The following is a 22,273-nucleotide window of genomic DNA, read 5'->3' as shown; positions in this document are numbered from 1 at the left end:
CGTGCCCATATACCCATCATACATATTCTCCATCCCATAGTCCCATCCCCATATACCCATCATACATATTCGCCATCCCATAGTCGAGTGCCCATATACCCATCACACATCCTTCATCTCATAGTCCCATGCCCATATACCCATCATACATATCCTCCATCCCATAGTCCCGTGCCCATATACCCGTCATACATATCCTCCATCCCATAGTCCAGTGCCCATATACCCATCACACATCCTCCATCCCATAGTCAACCATTATGACATAATGAGGGGCAGGGCTTGATACACACACACTTTTTCCCCATTATGTAGATGGGGGCAAAATTGTTTGGTGAATTGGAACGCGAGGGGTTAAAATTTCACCTCACAACATAGCTTAGGACACTCTTGGGGTCCGGACGTGACTGTGCCAAATTTTGTGGCTGTAGCTGCGACGGTGCGGATGCCAATCCCGGACAGACATACATACATACACACACTTGAGCTTTATATATTAGATATACCGTATATACTCGTGTATAAGCCGACCCCCTAATTTTGCCACAAAAAACTGGGAAAACTTATTGACTCGCGTATAAGCCTATGGTGGAAAATGCAGCAGCTACTGGTAAATTTCAAAAATAAAATTAGATACCAATAAAAGTAAAATTAATGAGACATCAGTAGGTTAAATGTTTCTGAATATCCATATTGAATCAGGAGCCCCATATAATGCTCCATACAGTTCATGATGGCCCCATAAGATGCTCCATAGAAAATACCCCCCATATAATGCCGCACAAATGTCAATAATGGCCCCATAAGATGCTCCATAGAATAATATGCCCCATATGCTGCTCCACAAAGGTTATGGCCCCATAAGATGTTCCATAGATTATGCCCCATATGCTTCCCCATAAAATGCTCCAATTGATTATGCCCCCATAAGATGCTCCAATTGATTATGCCCCCATAAGATGCTCCATAAGATGCTCCATAGATTATGCCCCGATATGCTGCCCCATAAGATGCTCTATACATCATGCCTCCATAAGATGTTTCATAGAATAGGCCCCATATGCTGCTGCTGCAAATAAAAAAAAAAAAAAAAGACTCTCCTCTCGTCGCTGGGGGCCAGGTGCCGATGTCCTGAGCAGGCGGGGACACTGGCGCGCTATGGGGACAGGTGGTGGTGTCACCGCTGGCTCAGGGCCCTGTCACCTGCGATATTCACCTGTCCTCGGTCCATCGCACTAAGCACGTCATCGCGCCCTCTGCTGCCTCAACGTCACTGACAGGTGAATATTGCATATACTTACCCCCTCCTGGAGCGGTCTCCGCAGCCTCTGCGTCTCCGGCAGCTCTTCCTTCAGCGGTCACGTGCTACTGCTCATTAAAGTCATGAATATGAATGAGCGATACCACGTGACTGCTGAAGGAAGGCGTCTGAGACCTTGGGGAAGCAGGGGGCTGCAGAGACGCGCAGGGGGAGGGTAAGTATGATCTGACACCCCCCGCCGACCCCCTGGCATATGATTCGCGTGTAAGCCGAGGGGGGGACTTTCAGCCAAAAAAAATGGGCTGAAAATCTCAGCTTATATGCGAGTATATACGGTATATATTAATTATATATACAAATACAAGATTATTAGTGTAATTTGTGAGAGCTGGTAAAGGACATAGCAGAACATAACAAAACAACTGGGACTTAACAGAAAAGTCACTGCCTATAATAGGACCCAATATAAGTACAAAATACCAGGTTGATAAGTAAAAAAAATAGTGCAATAATATCTTAATGTATAACTTATCCAACAAGATTAAATTGAGTCCCTATATATTAAGGACTATCATGTATAAGTATGGAGTGGATATCAAAAAACCTCCCAAAAAATCAATCTAATAGTCTGACAATCATATCCCTACACTATACACACATTAAGAAAAATCCTAAATTATACCTGAGGTCATGATGCCCAAATACAAAAGGCAGGAGCCCGCTGCAGAGTTCCACTCAGCTACACCTCGACGTGCGTTTTACCTATACATTTTCGTCAGGAGGCGTGGCTTTGTAAAATGTAGGGTGCATAATATGGTAAATGTAAATAGGAGGACAATGAACAGCTATGCGCGGGTCGTCATCACCAATGCGTCCGGGGGCGCCTTTCCGGCCCCACCAACTGAGAGGCCCTGCACAGATAATTATCCTGGGACCTAAGTTGGATATCTTCCAATAAGATCCTAGCATTGGAAGTTGAATGCATCAGTTGGACCATGTGACCGTGATGCCACGCCCCCTGATGTAGGTGGCCGATGTCTCGTGATCGGAGGGAGGATGTGACGTCATCCCGCCGAACACCGAGGCAACCAGGACAACCAGCCAGACACCAGCCCGGGGCAGCGCACTGATCTAATGAGTCTGGATGTAAAAGAGCAGATAGAAAGGACATAAACTAGCGCTATGCAATCACATTGTGTATAAGTTCTAAACAGCATAACTACTAATAAACATTATTTCAAGGGTATTCTCTGCTATATAACGGACTCCATAAAGATAAATGGAGTCTTATAATCAAATTAATAATCAGAATAATCAAAATATGCATCCGAAAAAACAAAATTCAACATAATAGGATATACAGAAATGGACAAATATATCCAAACAGCAGCATATTTTTGATAAAAGAACTTAAGTTCCAATTTATCTTCCAACTTTTATAATCCAAGATCCATAGATATAGATGGTGAAGTCCATCTTACCCTCCTATAGAAACAGGGGACTACATATAATGATATGTTGTAGACTTATGCTGCAAAAGACATTAATAGTACATAATTATTAGACATCAAATAATAAAAACATGAAAGGAACCCTAAAATTAAAATAGCGCAAGATGTTAAAAATGATGGTAGAAATTATTAACCATCACATAAAGCGGAGTCATAAAAAAGACTTGAAGTTAATAAATTCATTTAACCCATACGGACTAACCATATTTAATGTAATCATCCACCTTGTTTCCAATTGCAACAATTTCCATTTGAGATCACCACCTCTTATGCCCATATATACGTGATCTATCCCACATACTTTTAGGCTGTGTGCCCACGTTGCGTTTTCTTAAGCGTTTTTGAAGTGTTTGTGCCGGATCAGACGCTTCAGAAACTCTTAAAATTAAGCATCCCATTCATTTTAATGCATTTTGGCCTTTTTGTGCCAATTGATGCGTTTTTTTTCCGCATAGGAAACGCTTAGCGGCTAAAAACACAGCGTGTTTATTATTTTCCACTTAAGTCCACGTTTTTAGCTATTTCCTATGAGTCCAGAAGACGTGCGTGAAAAAAACGCATCAAAACGCAAAAAAACGAGCTGAAAAAAAACGTGCGTTTTCTGGGAAGGAGTCCGGTTTTGTTTTCTGGGAAGGAGTCCGGTTTTGTATCAGGTTTTAAACGCTAACGTGGGCACATAGCCTAAAACCCTTCGGGTTGCAATCATGATAGTCACAAAAGTGTCTTGGGACATTTTTAAGTTTTTCAAAGTCCTGTTCCTTCACTAGCACCAATAATATTTCTCACGTGTTCCTGGATTCTGACCTTAAGAGCTCTGGTGGTCATGCCTATAATCAGACCACAGGGACACGTGAGATGATGAATAACAGACTCTGTGTTACAGGTAATGTGATGAATGATCTTAAAGGGAACCTGTCACCCCCTCCAGGCGATTTTAAGTAAAAGAGCCACCTTGTGCAGCACTAATGCTGCATTCTGTCAAGGTGGCTCTTTTATTTAGGGTACCTTCCACCGCAGAAATAATCTTTTCTCCTACGCCTCATTGGGGGACACAGAGACAGTGGGTGTTATGCTGCTTGCCACTAGGAGGACACTAAGTAAACCAGAAAAAAAGTTAACTCCTCCCCTGCAGTATACACCCTCTAGCTGGCTGAGATTCCTCCAGTTCTTTGCTTAGTGTCTGTAGGAGGCACTTGGGTCTGGCTTCAGACCCCACCGTTTTTATTTGATTTTTGATTTTTCTGTAAATTTTTATTTTTTAATGGAGTGAAGGGGGCGACGGTTCCTTTCTACGGCCCGCTCTCCCCCAAACCAACAACAGGCAAGCACGTGGAGTATACCTCCCCGTACACTATCCTGCAACGATTGGTGCTGATTTCTCTGGCGATGATCTTTACGGTCCGGTAATCCACGGATATGAGGGCTAGCGCATGGAGGGAGAAGACTGGAACAGCGCTTCCGAATGCCCTGAATCAGCCCCATAGCTCTCCATCCCCCTGCCATAGGGAGGATCGATTGAGCATACCCCTTTAAGAACTCCTCCAGCTCTGCTTCATCAGCCAGGAGGATGAGAAGACCCGCATGGATGGCCCCGGACAGCGTGGCCTGCCGAGCACTGAAGTGGAGGTATGGGGTCGGGTCCTGGCCCCTGGGAGAAGCGCTGACTTAGTGTCAGTGGCGGTGCACCGGCGCTCAGGTAGGCCAAAAATTTAGTCCCCGGCTTTTCCGGCCTACTAGGCCGCCCGCGCTAACGTCGCCGCCCCCTCCTCTTGGCGCCTCTCATTACTTACGAGACGCGCAATCCTAATCTCGGGGGCCATGTCTTTTACCTCAGCCTGCTCTAGACACGAGCTGTGAGGCGGGCAGGATACCGGTGACACCACAGGGCCACCGCTTTCCTTCCGGGGGACACAGCACAGGACTGTGGGTAAGCTGCATCTGCCCTCGGATTATAGCTTAATCCCTACCCGGCACATTCCCTGCAGCTGCAGACAGACTCTGTCGTTAACCCTTTCAGGAGCGCTATGTCTCAATCTAAGGAGGCTAAACGGGCTGCCAAGAAGCACACTGCATTTTTTACAGTGTGTACCACTTGCAAGTCTGCCTTACCCAGTGCACAGACTAATCCGTTATGCACGGACTGCGACCCAGCCGGCGCTCAAATGCCCCTCGCCGCCACTGCTGATGGGCCTCCTGCATTTAGTACCCCTGAGTGGGCTGCGTCCCTGTCACGGTCGGTGGAGTCTCTGACCCAGGCTATATTCTCCTTCCGGGAGGACACTTTAAGTCAGAAAGCGGCCTTACCTCCTGAGGAGGGCTCTGGCGTCGGCCGGGAACCGTCCACCAGCAGGGGCCGTACTCGTTCAAGGGATGGTCAGGTCTCTAGAAAGCGGACCCATGACGTGTCCCCTAGTCACGGTCGCGCCTCAGCATCTGCGACTTCTGTCTCTCGCTCTCCCTCTCCTGAGGTTCACAGCGTGCACGACTCTGAATTTGAATCTGACATGTCAGCCCCTCAGGATCCCCCAACTGATCAAGAGTCGCTTGATAATCTTATAGAATCAGTCAACAGGATTCTGAAGTTGGATGAGGAAAATATTCCCGCTCCAGCACATACTATCTCACTTAAGAAAACCAAGCGTGTGCGCAGGTTATTTACCAGCCATCCGGACTTTAAGGAAATTGTCCAGAAACATAGGTATTGTCCACATAAGCGGTTCACAGGGCAAAAGTCTACTCATGCTAAATACCCTTTTGCTCCAGACCTAATGAAGGATTGGTTACAGTCCACTCCGGTGGACCCTCCTGTATCGCGTCTTGCTTCTAAAACGCTCCTATTCGTTTCTGAGGGTTCCTCAGTCATAAACACCTCCAATCGTTAAACCTTGCCCATTCAGTTTTTGAAGCTTCAGGAGCAGCGCTTTTTCCATCTTTCGCTGCAATTTGGGTCACTAAGGCAATGGCCGCTTGGGCAGAAGTCTTGATGACTTCCTTCCATGGCACCAATCTTCCTCCGGAGGCAACCACTGTCGCTAGGCAGATAATTCACGCAGCGGACTTTGTAGTGGATGCCTCTTTTGATGTCGCCAATTGTGCTGCTGAAACTGCCGCTAATGCGATCTCCAGTAGAAGAGCCCTATGGCTCCGCGACTGGCGGGCGGGTGCCACATCTAAAAGATCGTTGACTTCTCTCCCCTTTCAAACGGGTCGTCTTTTTGGAGAGAAACTGGACCAGCTCATTTCTGATGCTACCGGGGGAAAAAGTAAATTCCTTCCTCAACAAGAGGCCGTTTCGCAACCAACAGCCGACGATTTTTCGATCTTTTCGCAACAATTCTGGTTGGTCCTCCTCTACCTTCTCTTCCGGATCAGGTCTGTCCCCGCGCAGAGACAGAGGCTCCCAGGTCTCATACAGACCTAACCACTCTTGGAAACCCAGGCCTAGGGGCTTCTGGATCTAGGGGAGCCAGATCTCATAGATCTACCCAAAGACTTGTTGCGGTATCCGGCGGACACCGACAAAGTAGGCGGTCGCCTACTTTCCTTCAGCCACACCTGGCTCGCGGTCGTCCACGACAAGTGGGTCAGGGAGCTCGTGTCCTCCGGATACAAGATAGAATTTTCTTCTCCCCCCAAGAAAGAGACAAGAGCCTTCCTTCGGGCTGTTCAGGCTCTGCTAAGGGACGGAGTCATCATTCCGGTCCCTCATCACGAAAGGTTCAGAGGATTTTTATTCAAACCTTTTTGTGGTTCCAAAGGACGGGACGATGCAAACCATTCTGGATCTCAAACTGTTAAATCAGTTTGTCAGGGTACGGCGATTCCGAATGGAATCTCTCCGATCAGTTGTCGCTTCCATGGAAAAAGGAGAGTTCCTAGCATCCATCGACATCAAGGACAATTACCTTCACATTCCGATCTGCCCGTCCCACCAGCAGTTCCTGCGTTTTGCAATTCACGAGGAACACTTCCAGTTGCCTTGCCCTTCAGACTCGCCACCGCCCCCAGGATCTGTACCAAGGTCATGGCGGCTGTCATGGCCATTCTCCACTCTTGGGGAGTAGTGGTGTTACCGTATCTGGATGACCTGCTCATCAAGGGTCAGTCCCTTCCAGCCTGCAAGGAATCCGTGAATATAACAGTAAATACACTTTCACACCTGGGGTGGAAGATAAACTTCGAAAAGTCTTTCCTGAAACCGGCTCAGCAGATTTCCTTTTTAGGAATGATCTTGGACACATCCCGCGGGTTGGTCATTCTCCCTCCAGAAAAGACCAAGCCTTACAACAGGCAGCGCGGACTCTTTCCCGACCAGCTTCTCACTCCATTTGTTTCAGCATGAGAGTTCTCGGAAAGATGGTGGCTGCGATGGAAGCAGTTCCATTTGCACAGTTCCATCTCCGTCCCTTACAACATGCGTTGCTGTTAGCTTGGGACAAGAACCCGTTCTCCCTGGACCGTCGGATGCTTCTGTCCTTGCGGGTCAGGCAAGCCCTCAGGTGGTGGACACTGAGGTCCTCCCTGAATCAAGGGAGGTCTTTTCTCCCAGTAAGATGGTTGGTAGTAACCACCGATGCAAGTCTTTTTGGCTGGGGTGCGGTCTTTCGTCACCACACGGCACAGGGTCGTTGGTCGACCCGAGAGTCACGTCTCCCCATCAACATTTTGGAGATACGAGCAATCAGATTAGCTCTACGGAGTTTCCACCATCTCCTCGCAGGTCACCCCATCAGGATCCAATCCGACAACGCCACGGCTGTAGCGTATATCAACCGCCAGGGAGGTACCCGGAGCAGGATGGCCATGCACGAAGTGAGTCACATCCTCCATTGGGCCAAGACCAACCATTCGCCCATCTCAGCAATCCACATCTCGGGCGTAGAAAATTGGGGGGCAGATTTTCTCAGTCGCCAAGGCATTGCCTCGGGAGAGTGGTCTCTTCATCCGGAAGTCTTTCAGCAGATTTGTCATCGTTATGGGACTCCAGATGTGGATCTCGTGGCCTCAAGACTAAACAACAAGGTGTCTCGGTTCATTGCCCGATCGCGCGATCCAAGCGCCATCGGAGCGGACGCCCTAGTTCTGCCATTGCACCGGTTCCGGCTCCCGTACATCTTTCCCCCTCTTCCCTTGCTTCCGAGGGTCAAGAAGATCAGAGCGCAGGGAGTACCAGTGATCCTAGTCGCGTCAGATTGGCCGCGCCGAGCATGGTATGCACAACTAATACAACTAGTCGCCGACGTCCCCTGGGGACTTCCAGATCGCATGGATCTGCTCTCACAGGGCCCGACTTACCATCAGAACTCCGGGGCCCTGTCTTTGACGGCGTGGCCGTTGAATCCTGGATTTTAGCACAGGCTGGGTTCTCTCACTACGTGATTTCCACCAAGATTAGTGCTAAGAAGCCTGTGTCCACGCGCATCTATCACCGCACCTGGAAAACCTTCTTTTTATGGTGCAAGGATCATGGTCGATCACCTCTGGTGTTTTCCATTCCGGCCATATTGGAATTCCTTCAATCCGGATTAAAATCGGGCCTCGCGCTTAGCTCACTCAAGGGCCAAATTTCGGCCTTGTCAGCTGTCAGTGCTTTTCCAACGCAAAATTGCCACCAAACTTCAGGTCAAGACATGCATTCAGGGAGTTTCCCATGTGGTGCCTCCATATAGAAGGCCATTAGAATCATGGGACCTTAACCAGGTTCTCGGGGGGCATTACAGGAGACTCCTTTCGAACTGCTGCAGGACGTGTCACTGACGGTCCTCTCTTTGAAAGTGGTCTTTCTAGTGGCAATTATGTCAATCAGACGAGTTTCGGAATTGGCAGCCCTGTCCTGCCGTTCTCCGTTCCTGAATTTTCATCAGGACAAGGTAGTTCTCAGGACGTCCCCGTCCTTCCTTCCCAAGGTCGTCTCCTCTTTGCATCTCAATGAGGAAATTGTTTTGCCTTCCTTTTGTCCGGCGCCAGTCCATCGCAGAAGGCCCTCCACACCCTGGATGTGGTTAGGGCGCTGAGACGGTACATCTCGCGGACAGCTCCCTTCCGCAAGTCAGATGCCCTGTTCATACTTCCAGGGGGGCGTAGGAAGGGTCTGACCGCTTCAAAAGCAACGCTAGCCAGGTGGATTCGTTTAGCGATTCAGGAATCCTACCGTGTCAGTCCCAGCGGGGATTAAGGCGCACTCAACCCGGTCAGTGGGCGCCTCTTGGGCCATTCGGCATCAGGCCTCGGCAGAACAGGTCTGCAAGGCTGCGACTTGGTCCAGTCTGCATACTTTTACAAAACGTTACCAAATTCATTCTCAGGCCTCTGTGGATGCAGCTCTCGGCAGACGCATCCTGCAATCGGCAGTACCTCAGTGTTGACTCAGTGGTACATGGGGTATTAGCAGATGTATGCTCCCCACCCAGGGACTGCTTTAGGACGTCCCACTGTCTGTGTCCCCCAATGAGGCGTAGGAGAAATAGGGATTTTTGTGTACTCACCATAAAATCCTTTTCTCCGAGCCATTCATTGGGGGACACAGCACCCACCCTGTTTAGCCTACTGGCTCATTGTAGCATTCTTAGGTTTTGACATAGTTGTTCCTACTGCTTTTTTTCACCGAACTGGAGAAATATCATCCAGCGAGAGGGTGTATACTGCAGGGGAGGAGCTAACTTTTTTTCTGGTTTACTTAGTGTCCTGTGGCAAGCAGCATAACACCCACTGTCTCTGTGTCCCCCAATGAATGGCTCAGAGAAAAGGATTATACGGCGAGTACACAAAAATCCCTATTTTTAAAATTGGTCAGACATACCTGATATTTGACAGGGGGGCAGGTCTTTCCCCATCTGACCGAGTCGCCTCACATCCGTCACTCATGTCTTCCTGCGCTGTTTGCTCCGCCTCTTCATTTTTCTTTGCAAATCCTGGCGCCTGCGCTGTAGTATGTATTCTGGGACATGAACTGTGACCGCTGCCTGTCCTCTCTCATGTCTCATGACTTCCTGGCCTTCCTATCGCGCCTGCGTGGACGCGCGGCCAGAGATCCCGCCCCGCAGTCGCTTATGATTTATTCACACTGCGGGGCTGGAATCTTGGGCATGAGAGCCGCAGATAACTACTGGGCATGCACAAGATTCCCAGCCCCGCAGTGTGAATAAATCATATGCGACTGTGGGGCAGGATCTCTGGCCACGCCATAGGAAGGCCAGGAAGTCATGAGAGAGGACAGGCAGCGGTCACTGCGCATGCCCCAGAATACATACTACAGTGCAGGCGGCGCCAGGATTTGAAAAGAAAAATGAAGAGGCGGAGCAAACAACGCAGGAAGACATGAGTGACGGATGTGAGGCGTCTCGGTGAGATGGGGAAAGATCTGCCCCCCCCGTCAAATATCAGGTATGTCTGACCCAAGCGCAAAAAAACGCTAATGTGAAATTAGCCTTACCGGACTCTTCTTTGTCCGCAGCCGCTACCTGACGAAGGCGTGTCACATCTGGGCCAAGCGGGATAAATTTACCTCCACGTTAATCAACAACCTGATCTCCCACACGGTGGCGGAGCGCGCGCCCTCCGCCTGGATGCTGCTCTCCAAGGTCGCCGGCTCTGCGCCCAAACTGGACTACACTAAAATCCTGACAGCCTGGGAGCAGCTGAGCCGGTAAGTGTGGCGGATCTCGCCTGCAGAACTCGTGACGGCGTGGAGTTCAGCTTTATTCTGCCTCTTTCAGGGAGACGGACGCCGGCTCCAGCGCCACCACCGGACACATTCTGTGCGTGATCGGCCACATTGCCAAACATCTCCCTGCGGACCGGAGGGTGCAGCTGATCGGTGAGTCAAAGCCCGTTGGATCTGACCATGCTAGTAGTGAATCCTCATCATTCCTAGGACCTCTGCTTGCCGTCATTGAATCCTCGCCTTCAGAGGCCAGAAATCTGCACGTCGCATCTGAGGCGGGTACAGTTGTGTCCGGTCTTTTTCAGCAAACAGAGATCTTGACATTGTGGTTTACAGCTTATTCATGACTATTAATAATAATGGGGGCAGCCGGCTCCAGGCAGCAGTTACTATAATGTCCTCTTCTTACAGATGAAGTAAAGTCCTGGCTGACGGCTTGTACCTTTTCCCTGGAGATCATCAGTCCGGCTGTAGAGACCCTGCAGAAGTTGTGCTACGCTCACCATGACGCGCCTGAAGCCGTGCAGGTAGCGCACCGTCACCACGGCCTCTGTATACTGATGTACACACCCCGTGCACTCCAACTCCACCTAGAGGCCGCTGGCAGTAACATCACTCACTATTCTCCTTTTTCTCGGACTGCAGGAGCTGCTCAATGAGGTCTGTGGGGATCTGGTGTCCATCTGCGAGGCTCACATTTCCTCCGTGGTGATGGCCGACACACAGAACGTTCCATTTGATCAGCAATTAATGGTGAGGGACGTAATATTTTGGAGCCTTCTGTCCGCATCTAAAAAATATTAACCCTTTCCTGCTCAATGGCAGTTATACTGTAAACGTTGAGTGTGCGAAGCGACAGGTGCAGGCTGTGTCATATGGAGGCATTTAAGGCAGGCAATCCCGTCCGGCATCCATATGAATGCCCATTGGCAAACTAGTCTGGACCGTGCTCTGTGAGCTGAGCCACCTGCACTGATACATTGTAGCAAACTATTGAAGATCGAAGAGCATTGTTTGGACCAGATACACTTGCATCCACTGCACCATACAGGATTGCAGTATATGTTGTCTGCATTCACTGACATTAATCAGAGATTGTGACTTGGAGTCGCTCATTTACTTCCATTCCGTCTATTAGCAATGTTCTATTGACTTTATTTCCACACGTGCTTCCTCTTGTAGCCACAAGGGGGAGATCTGGTATAAATCATCTCCACATAGCAAATCCTCCCCCTCCTGGCTGTAGATGGAATTACACTGTTGGGGACTTTTTGGTAATTTCTCATGTTTTCCTGTTACATTCTGACCCCCTTCTTAGGTCCGACATCTCTTCATCCTGGGAGAAGCGGCTCAGCTTTGTCCAGCACGTGTGGAGAAAAAGGTCCTCCTCCTGGTTCAGTCCATCTTGGCCTCAGTGTCCACAGAGCAGAGTGAGCCGTCTATGACTTATTATTAATTATTATAGCGCCATTTATTCCATGGTGCTTTATATGTGAGGAGGGGTATACATACCGAAAAACGTGTACAGTAATCTTAACCCCTTAGTGACAGAGCCATTTTGCAGCTTAATGATCAGGCCAATTTTTACAATTCTGACCACTGTCACTTTATGTGGTTATAACTCTGGAACGCTGTAACAGATCCCGCTGACCCTGAGACTGTTTTTTCAAAACATTTTACTTCATGTTACTGGTAAAATTTCTTCTATATGACTTGTTTGTTTAAGAAAAGAACAGAAATATGGTGAAAATTTTGCAATTTTCAAACTTTAAATTTTTATGCCCTTAAATCAGAGAGAGATGTCACACAAATTTCTTAATAAATAACATTTCCCACATGTCTACTTTACATCAGCACAATTTTGGAAACAAATTTTTTTTTTGTTAGGAAGTTATAAGAGTTAAAAGTTGACCATCGATTTCTCATTTTTACAATAAAATTTACAAAACCATTTTTTTAGGGACCACATCATATTTAAAGTCATTTTGAGGGGTGTACATAACAGAAATTACCAAAAAGTGACACCATTCTAAAAACTGGACCCCTCAAGGTGCTCAAAATCACAGTCAAGAAGTTTATTAACCCTTTAAGTGCTTCACAGGAACTTAAGCTATGTGGAAGGAAAAAATTAACTTAACTTTTTTGCAAACAAATTTTTTATTTTTTTTTCACAAGTGTTAAAAGAGAAAATAAACCACAACATTTGTTGTGCAATTTCTCCTGAATACACCGATACCCCATATGTGGGGGTAAACCACTTTTTCAGCACACGGCAGAGCTCGCAAGCAAAGGAGCGGCATTTAACTTTTTCAACGTATAATTGACTGAAATTGAGATAGGACGCCATGTTGCGTTTGGAGAGCCCCTGATGTGCCTAAACAGTGGAAACCCCCAAAAAGTGACCCCATTTTGGAAGCTAAACCCCTTAAGGAACTTCTCTAGATGTGTGGTGAGCACTTTGAACCTCCAAGTGCTTCACAGAAGTTTGACGTAGAGCCATGAAAATAGAAAATCATTTTTTTTTTCCGCAAAAATGGTCTTTTCGCCTCCAAATTTTATTTTTACAAGGGTATCAGGAGAAATTAGACCCCCAAAGTTGTTGTGCAATTTGTCCTGAATACACCCATACCCCATATGTGGTGGTAAACCATGGTTTGTGCACACGGCAGAGCTTGCAAGGGAAGGATCGCCGTTTGACTTTTTCAATGCAGAATTGGCTGGAATTGAGATTGGACGCCATGTAGCGTTTGGAGAGCCCCTGATGTGCCTAAACAGTGAAAAAAAAAAACACAAGTGACACCATTTTGGAAACTAGACCCCTTAAGGAACTTATCTAGATGTGTGGAGAGCACTTTGATCCTCCAAGTGCTTAACAGAAGTTTATAATGCACAGCAGTGAAAATAAAAAATAATTTTCTCCTTCGTCTCATTGGGGGACACAGAGACTGTGGGGTGTGTGCTACTGCCGTCTGGAGGCCGACACTAAGTATACAAAAAACAAGTTGGCTCCTTCTCCGCCGCATACACCCTCGCCCCGACAGCGGGCGGAAACCAGTTTTTGCTTAGTGTCTGATGGAGGCACACGCAGTCTGGGTCTCTCCAGACTATATATTTTTTTTTTTTTTTTTTTACATTTTCTTGCTATGAAGAGGAGACTGGGGCGACGGACCCTATTGAAAGGGTCCGATCTCCCCCAAACATCAACGGGCGAGCACGCGCGAGTATTCCTCCGCGTATCCTTTCCCGCACCGAGGGACATCTCTGGGACTTTTCCCCAGATATCTATTTTTCTTTTTTTATTTTAAAGAAGATATGACAGGGGCAACGCATCCTATTGAAAGGATCCGATTTCCCCAAACCATCAACGGGCGACCACATGCGAGTGTCCCTCCACGTTCCCTCTCCCGCGACGTGGGACAGTATGCCAGACTTAGCCCTGTCCACCCCTAGGTAGCGAAACCATGGGCTTGCACAGAGGCACAAGACTAGTCTGTGCGGCCCCACGGCTACGCCAATCGGGTACTGCGTGGTGGCGGACGGTCCCTCTCCTCGCCCAGCCAAGGCGGACGGAGCTAGGGTGCCTGCACCGTCCGAAGATGTAGTTTACCTCAGGGTAAGCAGGGCTCCTGGGCAGCGGGAGTTTTTTTCCAGGCCAGGGCTGCAGCGTACTTTCCAGGGGCTGGAGCGGCTCCCCTCTTCTGCCTGCAGGCAGAGCAGGAGGGCTTCTTCGGCGCAGCAGGGGCAGCGGCGTGTTCCCCTTCCCCCTCGCCACGGCGCTCGGTGGCCGGGCGGGGGAAGGAGCACGCCGGGCTGAGTAGGCGCCAGTTCCAGGGCGAGTTAGGCCGCAGGGAAGAGGGCTCAGGTTTAGCCCCCGGCTTCGGCCTAAGCCGCGGGGAAGGCCCGCCTCCCGGTGCGGCGGGCGGGCAGGGCTGAAATTTAGCCCGCGGCTTGCGGCCTAGGCCGCGGGGAAGGCCCGCCCCCCGGTGCGGCGGGCGGGCAGGGCCGAAATTTAGCTTGCGGCCTAGGCCGCGGGGAAGGCCCGCCCCCCCCGGTGCGGCGGGCGGGCAGGGCCGAAATTAAGCCCGCGGCTTGCGGCCTAGGCCACGGGAAAGGCCCGCACCTCGGTGCAGCGGGGGCAGGGCCGAAATTTGGGCCGCGGCGTTGGCCGAGGACGCAGGGGGAAGGTCCGCTGGATTAAATGGAGGCCCCGGCGTCAGAATGGGGTAGGCCGCGGTCAGGAAGCATCGCAGCCTACCCAGGGAGACAGCAGCTGGGAGCCTCCAGACGGCAGTCGAGCGCCAGCAGGAGCACGGAGAGGCAGCCGGAGCTCGGGTAAGTGCGACCCCGTCTTGGCCACACTAGGGCAGGTTGTCCTCCTTCTCCTCATACCCCTGGATGCCATAAAAATAAAAAATAAAAAAAGACATAATATATAGGAAAAGGTTTTTTCCGCAGTATGTCTGGAAAAGGGAAGAAGCACACCTTCCTTTATACCGCATGCATTTCCTGTGGGGCTGTGTTCACGCGAGAGCAGACCATTAAGATATGTGAGGCCTGTAGTTCCGAACGCGCCCAGGAGCCCTCCCCGCCAACGGAGCCCAGGGGGTCGGAGCCCCCGGAATGGGCGTTATCGCTATCGCGGTCTATGGCTTCACTTACGAAGGCGATCGAGACCCTTCAGGCCCCGGATAGGGGTAGAGACAACGGCTCTCCGGTTTGGGAAGGTTCATCCACCTCACTTGAGCCGCCGGCCTGCAGGGGCCGTACCCTCTCTAAAGAGACGTACAGGGAAAGAACCCATATGGCGTCTCCGGGCCCCTCCGGTGCTTCGGCATCTGTGAGTGCGGCATCTCGCTCTCCATCACCATTGTCTGAGAGCGAGCAGAGTTCGGATGAGGATAGGCAGGAAGCCTTGGATCTGGATATTCCCGGGTGTCGGGAGACAGTGGACAGTCTCATTGAGGCCGTCAATCAGACTCTTGGTATTGAGGAGGACGTCTCCCTGGCCGCTGGGCATAAGATATCTTTTAAAAAGGCCAGGCGCCCACATAGGGTGTTTAGCACCCATCCTGAATTCGAGGACACGGTACAGCGGTACAGGGAACGCCCAGACAAGCGTTTTTCAGGGCAGAAAACGCTAGAGACAAGGTACCCGTTTGCACCAGAGTTCTGTAAAGAGTGGGCGGAATCTCCGATTGTGGATCCCCCCAGTGTCACGCCTGGCTTCAAGATCATTGTTGTCGGTGCCTAGTGGGTCTTCCATTAAGGACCCCCCGGATCGGCTCATAGAGGGTCTAGCCCGCTCGGTGTATGAGGCATCGGGGTCAGCGCTTTTGCCTTCCTTCGCAGCTACAAGGCCATGATGTCGTGGTCGGAGTCTTTGAACAAAGTCCTGCAGGACAGAGATTTGCCGGTAGAGGTGTCTGAGATAGCAAATCAGATCTCGATGGCAGGAGACTATCTAATTAATGCATCCTTGGATGCGGCTAATTGCGCGGCGCTAGCCGCAGCAAACGCTATCGCCATTAGGAGAGCCTTGTGGCTATGGCGGGCCGATTCGATTTCTAAAAAGTCGTTAACATATCTGCCTTATCAGGGTAATCGACTTTTTGGGGAGAAGCTAGACAAGCTTATTTCAGATGCCACGGGGGGAAAGAGTAGCTTTCTCCCACAGCAGAAGAGCAGACCGCCCTTTCGTCAACCACAGGCGCGCTTTCGGGCATTTCGCGCCCCAGGATGGGCATCAGCGGCCGGTTCTACTGCCCCGGCTCGTCGCAACCAAGACAGAGAGCGCCAGGTCACGTATAGAGCCAACCCGCTGGGGAGGATGCGGGGCCGTCCACCCAGGTCAAGGGGAGCTAGGTCTCAGAGGCCCTCTACAAAATGACTTGAGGCATCAGGTACCCGAGGACACCAGAGTAGGCGGTCGTCTGCTCAGGTTCCGCCACGTCTGGGTCAGGGTGGCACACGACGCATGGGTGGCGGAATTGGTGTCATTCGGGTACAAAATAGAGTTTATCGGACACCCTCCAAGGAGATTTTTTTCAATCCCGTCTTCCCAAATTGCAATCCCAGGCAGAGGCATTGCTAGGGGCCTTCAGGATTCTTCTGCACAACAGGGTCATTATCCCGGTACCAGAGGGCGAAGAGGCCCAGGGATTTTATTCCAACCTGTTCGCAGTCCCCAAGAAGGACGGAACAGTAAGACCGGTTTTGGACCTAAAGCTCCTAAACAGGTTCATCAAGGTCAGGCACTTTCGGATGGAATCCCTCCGGTCAGTGATATCGGCCATGGAGCAGGGAGAGTATTTGGCCTCAATCGATGTCCAGGATGCCTACCTGCACATCCCTATTTTTCCTCCGCATCGGAAGTTCCTTCGTTTTGCGATAAATGGCCGGCATTTCCAGTTTGTGGCTCTGCCGTTCGGGTTGGCCACGGCACCCAGGGTTTTCACGAAAGTGATGGCGGTCGTTATGGCCATTCTTCATTCTCGGGGCATAGTAGTGCTGCCATACTTGGACGACATGTTAGTGAAAGGATCGTCTTTTCAGGTGTGCGAGGAGAATGTCGGCATTACGCTGGATACCCTATCCCGCCTGGGATGGTTAGTCAATGGGAAGAAGTCATGTCTTACCCCGGCTCAGAGGATTCCATTCCTGGGGATGATTTTCGACACTTCCCAAGGGTTGGTAATTCTCCCTCGAGACAAGGCCCAGGCGCTCCGGCGAGGGGTTCGGAGTCTTCAGCGGCCAGGCCCTCACACGATTCGATTTGGGATGAGGGTGCTAGGAAGGATGGTAGCAGCAATAGAAGCAATCCCGTTTGCGCAGTTTCATCTTCGCCCCCTGCAGCATGCTCTTTTGGCAGCATGGGACAGGAGTCCTTTCTCTCTGGATCATCAGAGCAGGTTGTCCTTTCAGGTCCGGCGGGCACTGCAATGGTGGACGCGCGACTCCTCTCTTCTTCAGGGGAAACCCTTTCCTCCAGATCAGTGGTTGGTGGTCACAACCGACGTGAGTCTTCTCGGTTGGGGAGCAGTGTTTCGTCATCACACAGCTCGGGGGCAGTGGTCTCCCCAGGAGGCCCTTCTGCCGATCAACTTGTTGGAGATTCAAGCAGTGCGGTTGGCGTTGCAGCATTTTCAGCACTGGCTAGTGGGTCGCCCAGTCCGGGTCCAGTCAGACAACGCAACGGCAGTGGCGTATGTGAATCACCAGGGAGGCACGCGCAGCAGGGCAGCCATGCGCGAGATAGAACACGTACTTCGTTGGGCCGAGAGGCACCACTCAGTAATTTCAGCGGTCCATATACCAGGCGTGGAAAATTGGGCAGCAGATTTCCTGAGTCGGCAGGGGGTCGCGGCCGGAGAATGGTCCCTGCACCCCGAGGTTTTCCGGCAGATTTGCCAGCGGTGGGGAACTCCGGACGTGGATCTGATGGCTTCCAGAGAGAACGCCAAGTTAGACAGGTTTGTCGCCCGGTCTCAGGACCCGCGAGCGATTGCAGCGGATGCATTGGTTCTTCCATGGAGCCAGTTTCGGCTCCCGTACCTTTTTCCCCCTCTGCCTCTTCTCCCGAGGGTAATCAGGAAGATCAAGAGGGAGAGGGTTCCGGCAATTCTGCTGGCCCCAGACTGGCCCCGTCGAGCCTGGTACGCGGATCTAGTACAGCTCCTCGCAGACGTACCATGGCGTCTACCGGAACGGCCAGACTTACTGTCCCAGGGGCCGATCTACCACCCGAACTTAGGGGCCTTGTGTTTGACGGCATGGCCGTTGAGTCCTGGGTCCTGACCCAGGCGGGGTTTGGGTGTGAGGTGGTAGCCACAATGATTAATGCCAGGAAGCCGGCCTCGGCGAGGATCTATCATGGTACTTGGAAGGTTTTCTTTCTCTGGTGTCGAGAGCACGGGGTTGCGCCCTTGTCCTTCTCGGTTCCCAACATTCTGGCCTTTCTGCAGTCAGGCCTGGACGCAGGGTTGGCTCCGAGTTCCCTGAGGAGACAGATCTCGGCTTTGTCTGTTCTGTTCCAGCGAAAGATCGCTAACGTTATGCAGGTCAAAACTTCCATTCAGGAAGTCTCGCATCTAGTGCCCCCCTTTAGAGCTCCTTTAGACGCCTGGGACCTTAATCTGGTGCTGGGGGTCCTGCAGGAAGCTCCTTTTGAGCCATTGCAGGAGGTCGGATTGCCATACCTTACCAGGAAGGTCGTGTTTTTGGTAGCGATAACCTCTATTAGGCGGGTCTCGGAGCTGGCAGCCCTATCCTGTAGAGCACCGTTTCTGACCTTTTTTAAGGATAAGGTAGTCTTGAGACCACCTCCGCCGTTCCTGCCGAAGGTGGTGTCCTCATTCCATATTAATGAGGACATCGTTTTGCCTTCATTTTGTCCAGCTCCAGTACACAGAGTTGAGAAGGCGCTCCACACGCTGGACCTGGTGAGGCCCTCAGGAGGTATGTGTCGAGGACAGCGCCTTTTCGCCAGACAGATTCGTTGTTTGTGATCCCTGAAGGGCGCAGGAAGGGACTCGCAGCCTCACGCTCGACCATAGCCAGATGGATTCGCCTTACTATTCAAGAGGCTTACCGTATTAGAGGCACGCCGGTTCCACCTGGAATAAGGGCGCACTCGACTCGGGCAGTGGGCGCCTCTTGGGCGCTTCGGCATCAGGCTTCGGCAGAGCAGGTATGCAAGGCGGCAACGTGGTCAAGCCTGCACACGTTCTCTAAACATTACAACGTACATACTCAGGCTTCGTCGGATGCGAGCCTGGGTAGGAAAATTCTCCAGGCAGCGGTGGCACACCTTTAAACAGGTGGGCATGCGGTGTGGATTGGTGAGTTGCTCCCACCCAGGGACTGCTTTAGGAAGTCCCACAGTCTCTGTGTCCCCCAATGAGACGAAGGAGAAACATGGATTTTTGTGAGTACTCACCGTAAAATCCTTTTCTCCGAGACGCTCATTGAGGGACACAGCACCCACCCTGATAGCCAGTTGGCTCTTGTTTATTTAATTTCTTATTTATTGTAGGGTGGTCCTTTTTCAGACATATAGTTTTCTGCGTTTAGGCTAATTTATTGTTATGTTCTCCTACTGCTTTTGCACTAAACTGGTTTCCGCCCGCTGTCGGGGCGAGGGTGTATGCGGCGGAGGAGGAGCTAACTTGTTTTTTGTATACTTAGTGTCGGCCTCCAGACGGCAGTAGCACACACCCCACAGTCTCTGTGTCCCCCAATGAGCGTCTCGGAGAAAAGGATTTTACGGTGAGTACTCACAAAAATCCATGTTTCTTTTCCTCAAAAATGTTTTTTTTTTTTTTTTATCCCGCTATTTTTTATCTTCAAAAGGCTAACAGGAGAAATTGGACCACAAAAGTTGTTGTGCAATTTGTCCTGAGTACATTGATACCTGACCCTAATTCCAACCCTAATGAAAATGGAATTGGCTGGCCGGCAGATTTGGCGAGCGCACTGTGCATGCGCCCGCTATTTTCTTCCCGGACCAATATGGCGGCGCCCACCGGAGGAGGCGGGAGGGGAATCCGGGTCCCTATTTCTCTCTCCCCTGATGTGCGATCACATCAGAGGAGAGAGAAAGTGAATGCAAAATCGCAGCTTTTTTTTTTCCCGGTCGCCGTTATATGGTTAATAACGGCATTCGCAAAAGCAGGGTCAGTAAAAAAAAAACCAGACCTGAATCATGTTCTCTGGGCTCTCTGCTACCCTGGCATCCAAGACCCTGGAGAAAATCCGACACTGGGGGGCGCTATACACTTTTTCCACAGCGCTGGTAATTAACGGCGCTGTGGTTTAAGTACCCTTAACTACCGCCATTAAAAGGCGTATCGGTGGCCGTTTAGGGGTTAAACAATATAAGTCGCAACTGGTACAGGAGGAGTGGAGGACCCTGCCCGCGAGGGCTCACAATCTACAATTGATGGGTGAGGATACAGTAAGTGAGGGTAGAGCTGGCCGTGCAGCGGTTTGGTCGATCAGTGGTTAATGCAGGTTGTAGGCTTGTCTGAAGAGGAAGGTCTTCAGGTTCCTTTTTGAAGGTTTCCATGGTAGGCGAGTCTGATATGTGGGGGTAGAGAGTTTCAGAGTAGGGGGGGTGCGCGGGAGAAAGCTTGTATGTGATTGTGGGAAGAGGAGATAAGAGGGGAGTAGAGAAGGAGATCTTGTGAGGATCGGAGGTTGCATGCATGTAAGTACCGGGAGATGAGGTCACAGATGTATGGAGGGCAAAGGCTGTGGATGGCTTTGTATGCCATGGTTAGGGTTTTGAACTGGAGTCTTTGGGTAATGGGGAGCCAGTGCAGGGATTGGCAGAGGGGAGAGGTTGGGGAATAGCGGGGGGGACAGGTGGATTAGTCGGGCAGCAGAGTTTAGATAAATTGGAGGGGTGCAAGAGTGTTAGAGGGGAGGCCACAGAGCAGGAGGTTGCAGTAGTCTAGGCGGGAGATGATGAGGGCATGGTTTTGCAGATTCTTGTTTGAGGAATGTACGGATCCGTGAAATATTTTTGAGTTGAAGTCGGCAGGAAGTGGAAAGGGCTTGGATATGTGGTTTGAAGGAGAGATCAGTGTCAAGGATTACCCCGAGGCAGCAAGCTTGTGGGACTAGAGAGCGTGGGCAGCCATTTACTTTAATAGATAGGTCCGTTTGGGGGGGTTCGAGTGAGAAGGGGGAAAGATGATGAATTCTGTTTTGTCCATATTAGGTTTTTGAAATCTAGCGGAGAAGAAGGATGAAATAGCAGACAGACATTGTGGGATTCTGATTAGTAGGAAGTTCCAGAGATGTAGATCTGTGTGTCATCCTGGGCTGTGGAGTCGGAGTCGGTGCTCATTTTGGTGTAGTTGGAGTCGGTATAAAATGGACCGACTCCTAAAATGTATAATAAATTGGGTCCAGTAGTACAATGCAGTATGTGCTGAATATTTTTTAATAGGAATTTGGGAAAGTTATGAAATGTCCTATAAATGGCTGTTCTATTCCTGATCTAAGGCTACATTCACACACAGCATTTTTCCTGCAGTTTTTGAGGATACGTTTTTCAGCTGCAAAATCGGCTTTTTAAAAAACCGCATCACCTGAAAGGTTTTTGAGCTCATAGATGTTTTCAATAGCAAAAGTAGACTAGAAATCTGCCCCATCCATCCATCTATCCATTTATCCATATCTGTCTATCCATATCTTATCTGTACCAAAAAGAATGAAAGCCGGGTAGCACATAGACTAAGGCTGGTTTCACATTTGCGCTTTTGTGCGCAGCGCATCGTGCACACCCGTGCGCACTGCGCACCTATGTTTAACATGACGTGCGCATGGTCTTGCGCACACTTGCGTTTTCGTGCGCATGCGTTTTTTTGTCTTTTGCGCTAGGCGCGCCAGACGCAACATGTTGCATTTTTTGGTGCGCCTTTTCTCGGCAAAAAAACGCATGCGCACGCTTGCGCACGGAATGCGCAAAAACAACACATTGAAGTCTATGGGAACGCATGCGTGCGCATGGTCTTGCGCACGGTTGCGTTTTTTTGCGCATGCCTTTTTGAGTTAAAAAAGTCTAGAATGTTCTCTAGACAATGGAAAAAATGACACACCTAAAAACGCATGTGCAAAAAAAAGCATGTAAAACGCAAGCAACGCTGCGTTTTTTTGACGCATCAGCGTGCGTATGACGTTAAACACGCGTTTGTTTTGCGTTTTTCTTTGCGTTTTTTATGCGCCCGATGCGCTGCGCAAAAAAAACGCTAATGTGAAGCTTGCCTAACACTCCTTTTTTTTTTTTTTTTTTTTTTTTTTTTTTTTTAGCACCAGTCAGGTACACCTCATAGC

The 22,273-nt window shown here is 50.2% G+C and overlaps 1 protein-coding gene across 2 annotated transcripts in view; it reads left to right on the top strand.

The window, feature by feature from the left end:
- The window catches only part of NCAPD3 (non-SMC condensin II complex subunit D3), an 80,460-nt gene that overhangs the window by 34,212 nt on the left and 23,975 nt on the right, over window positions 1–22,273 (top strand). For both annotated transcript variants that reach the window (XM_073584964.1, XM_073584963.1), the window contains exons 17-21: window positions 10,226–10,417; window positions 10,488–10,588; window positions 10,847–10,962; window positions 11,081–11,188; window positions 11,754–11,865. In XM_073584964.1, coding sequence (XP_073441065.1) covers window positions 10,226–10,417; window positions 10,488–10,588; window positions 10,847–10,962; window positions 11,081–11,188; window positions 11,754–11,865 — 629 coding nt within the window. The remainder of the gene's footprint in view (window positions 1–10,225; window positions 10,418–10,487; window positions 10,589–10,846; window positions 10,963–11,080; window positions 11,189–11,753; window positions 11,866–22,273) is intronic.

The sequence above is a fragment of the Dendrobates tinctorius genome, unplaced genomic scaffold, assembly GCF_039654945.1.
Source record: "Dendrobates tinctorius isolate UK_male_01 unplaced genomic scaffold, ASM3965494v1 ptg000086l, whole genome shotgun sequence".
NCBI classification, from domain to species: Eukaryota; Metazoa; Chordata; class Amphibia; order Anura; family Dendrobatidae; genus Dendrobates; species Dendrobates tinctorius.
Note: the sequence above shows the minus strand (reverse complement) of the source record. Positions and strands in the feature narration are given on the sequence as shown.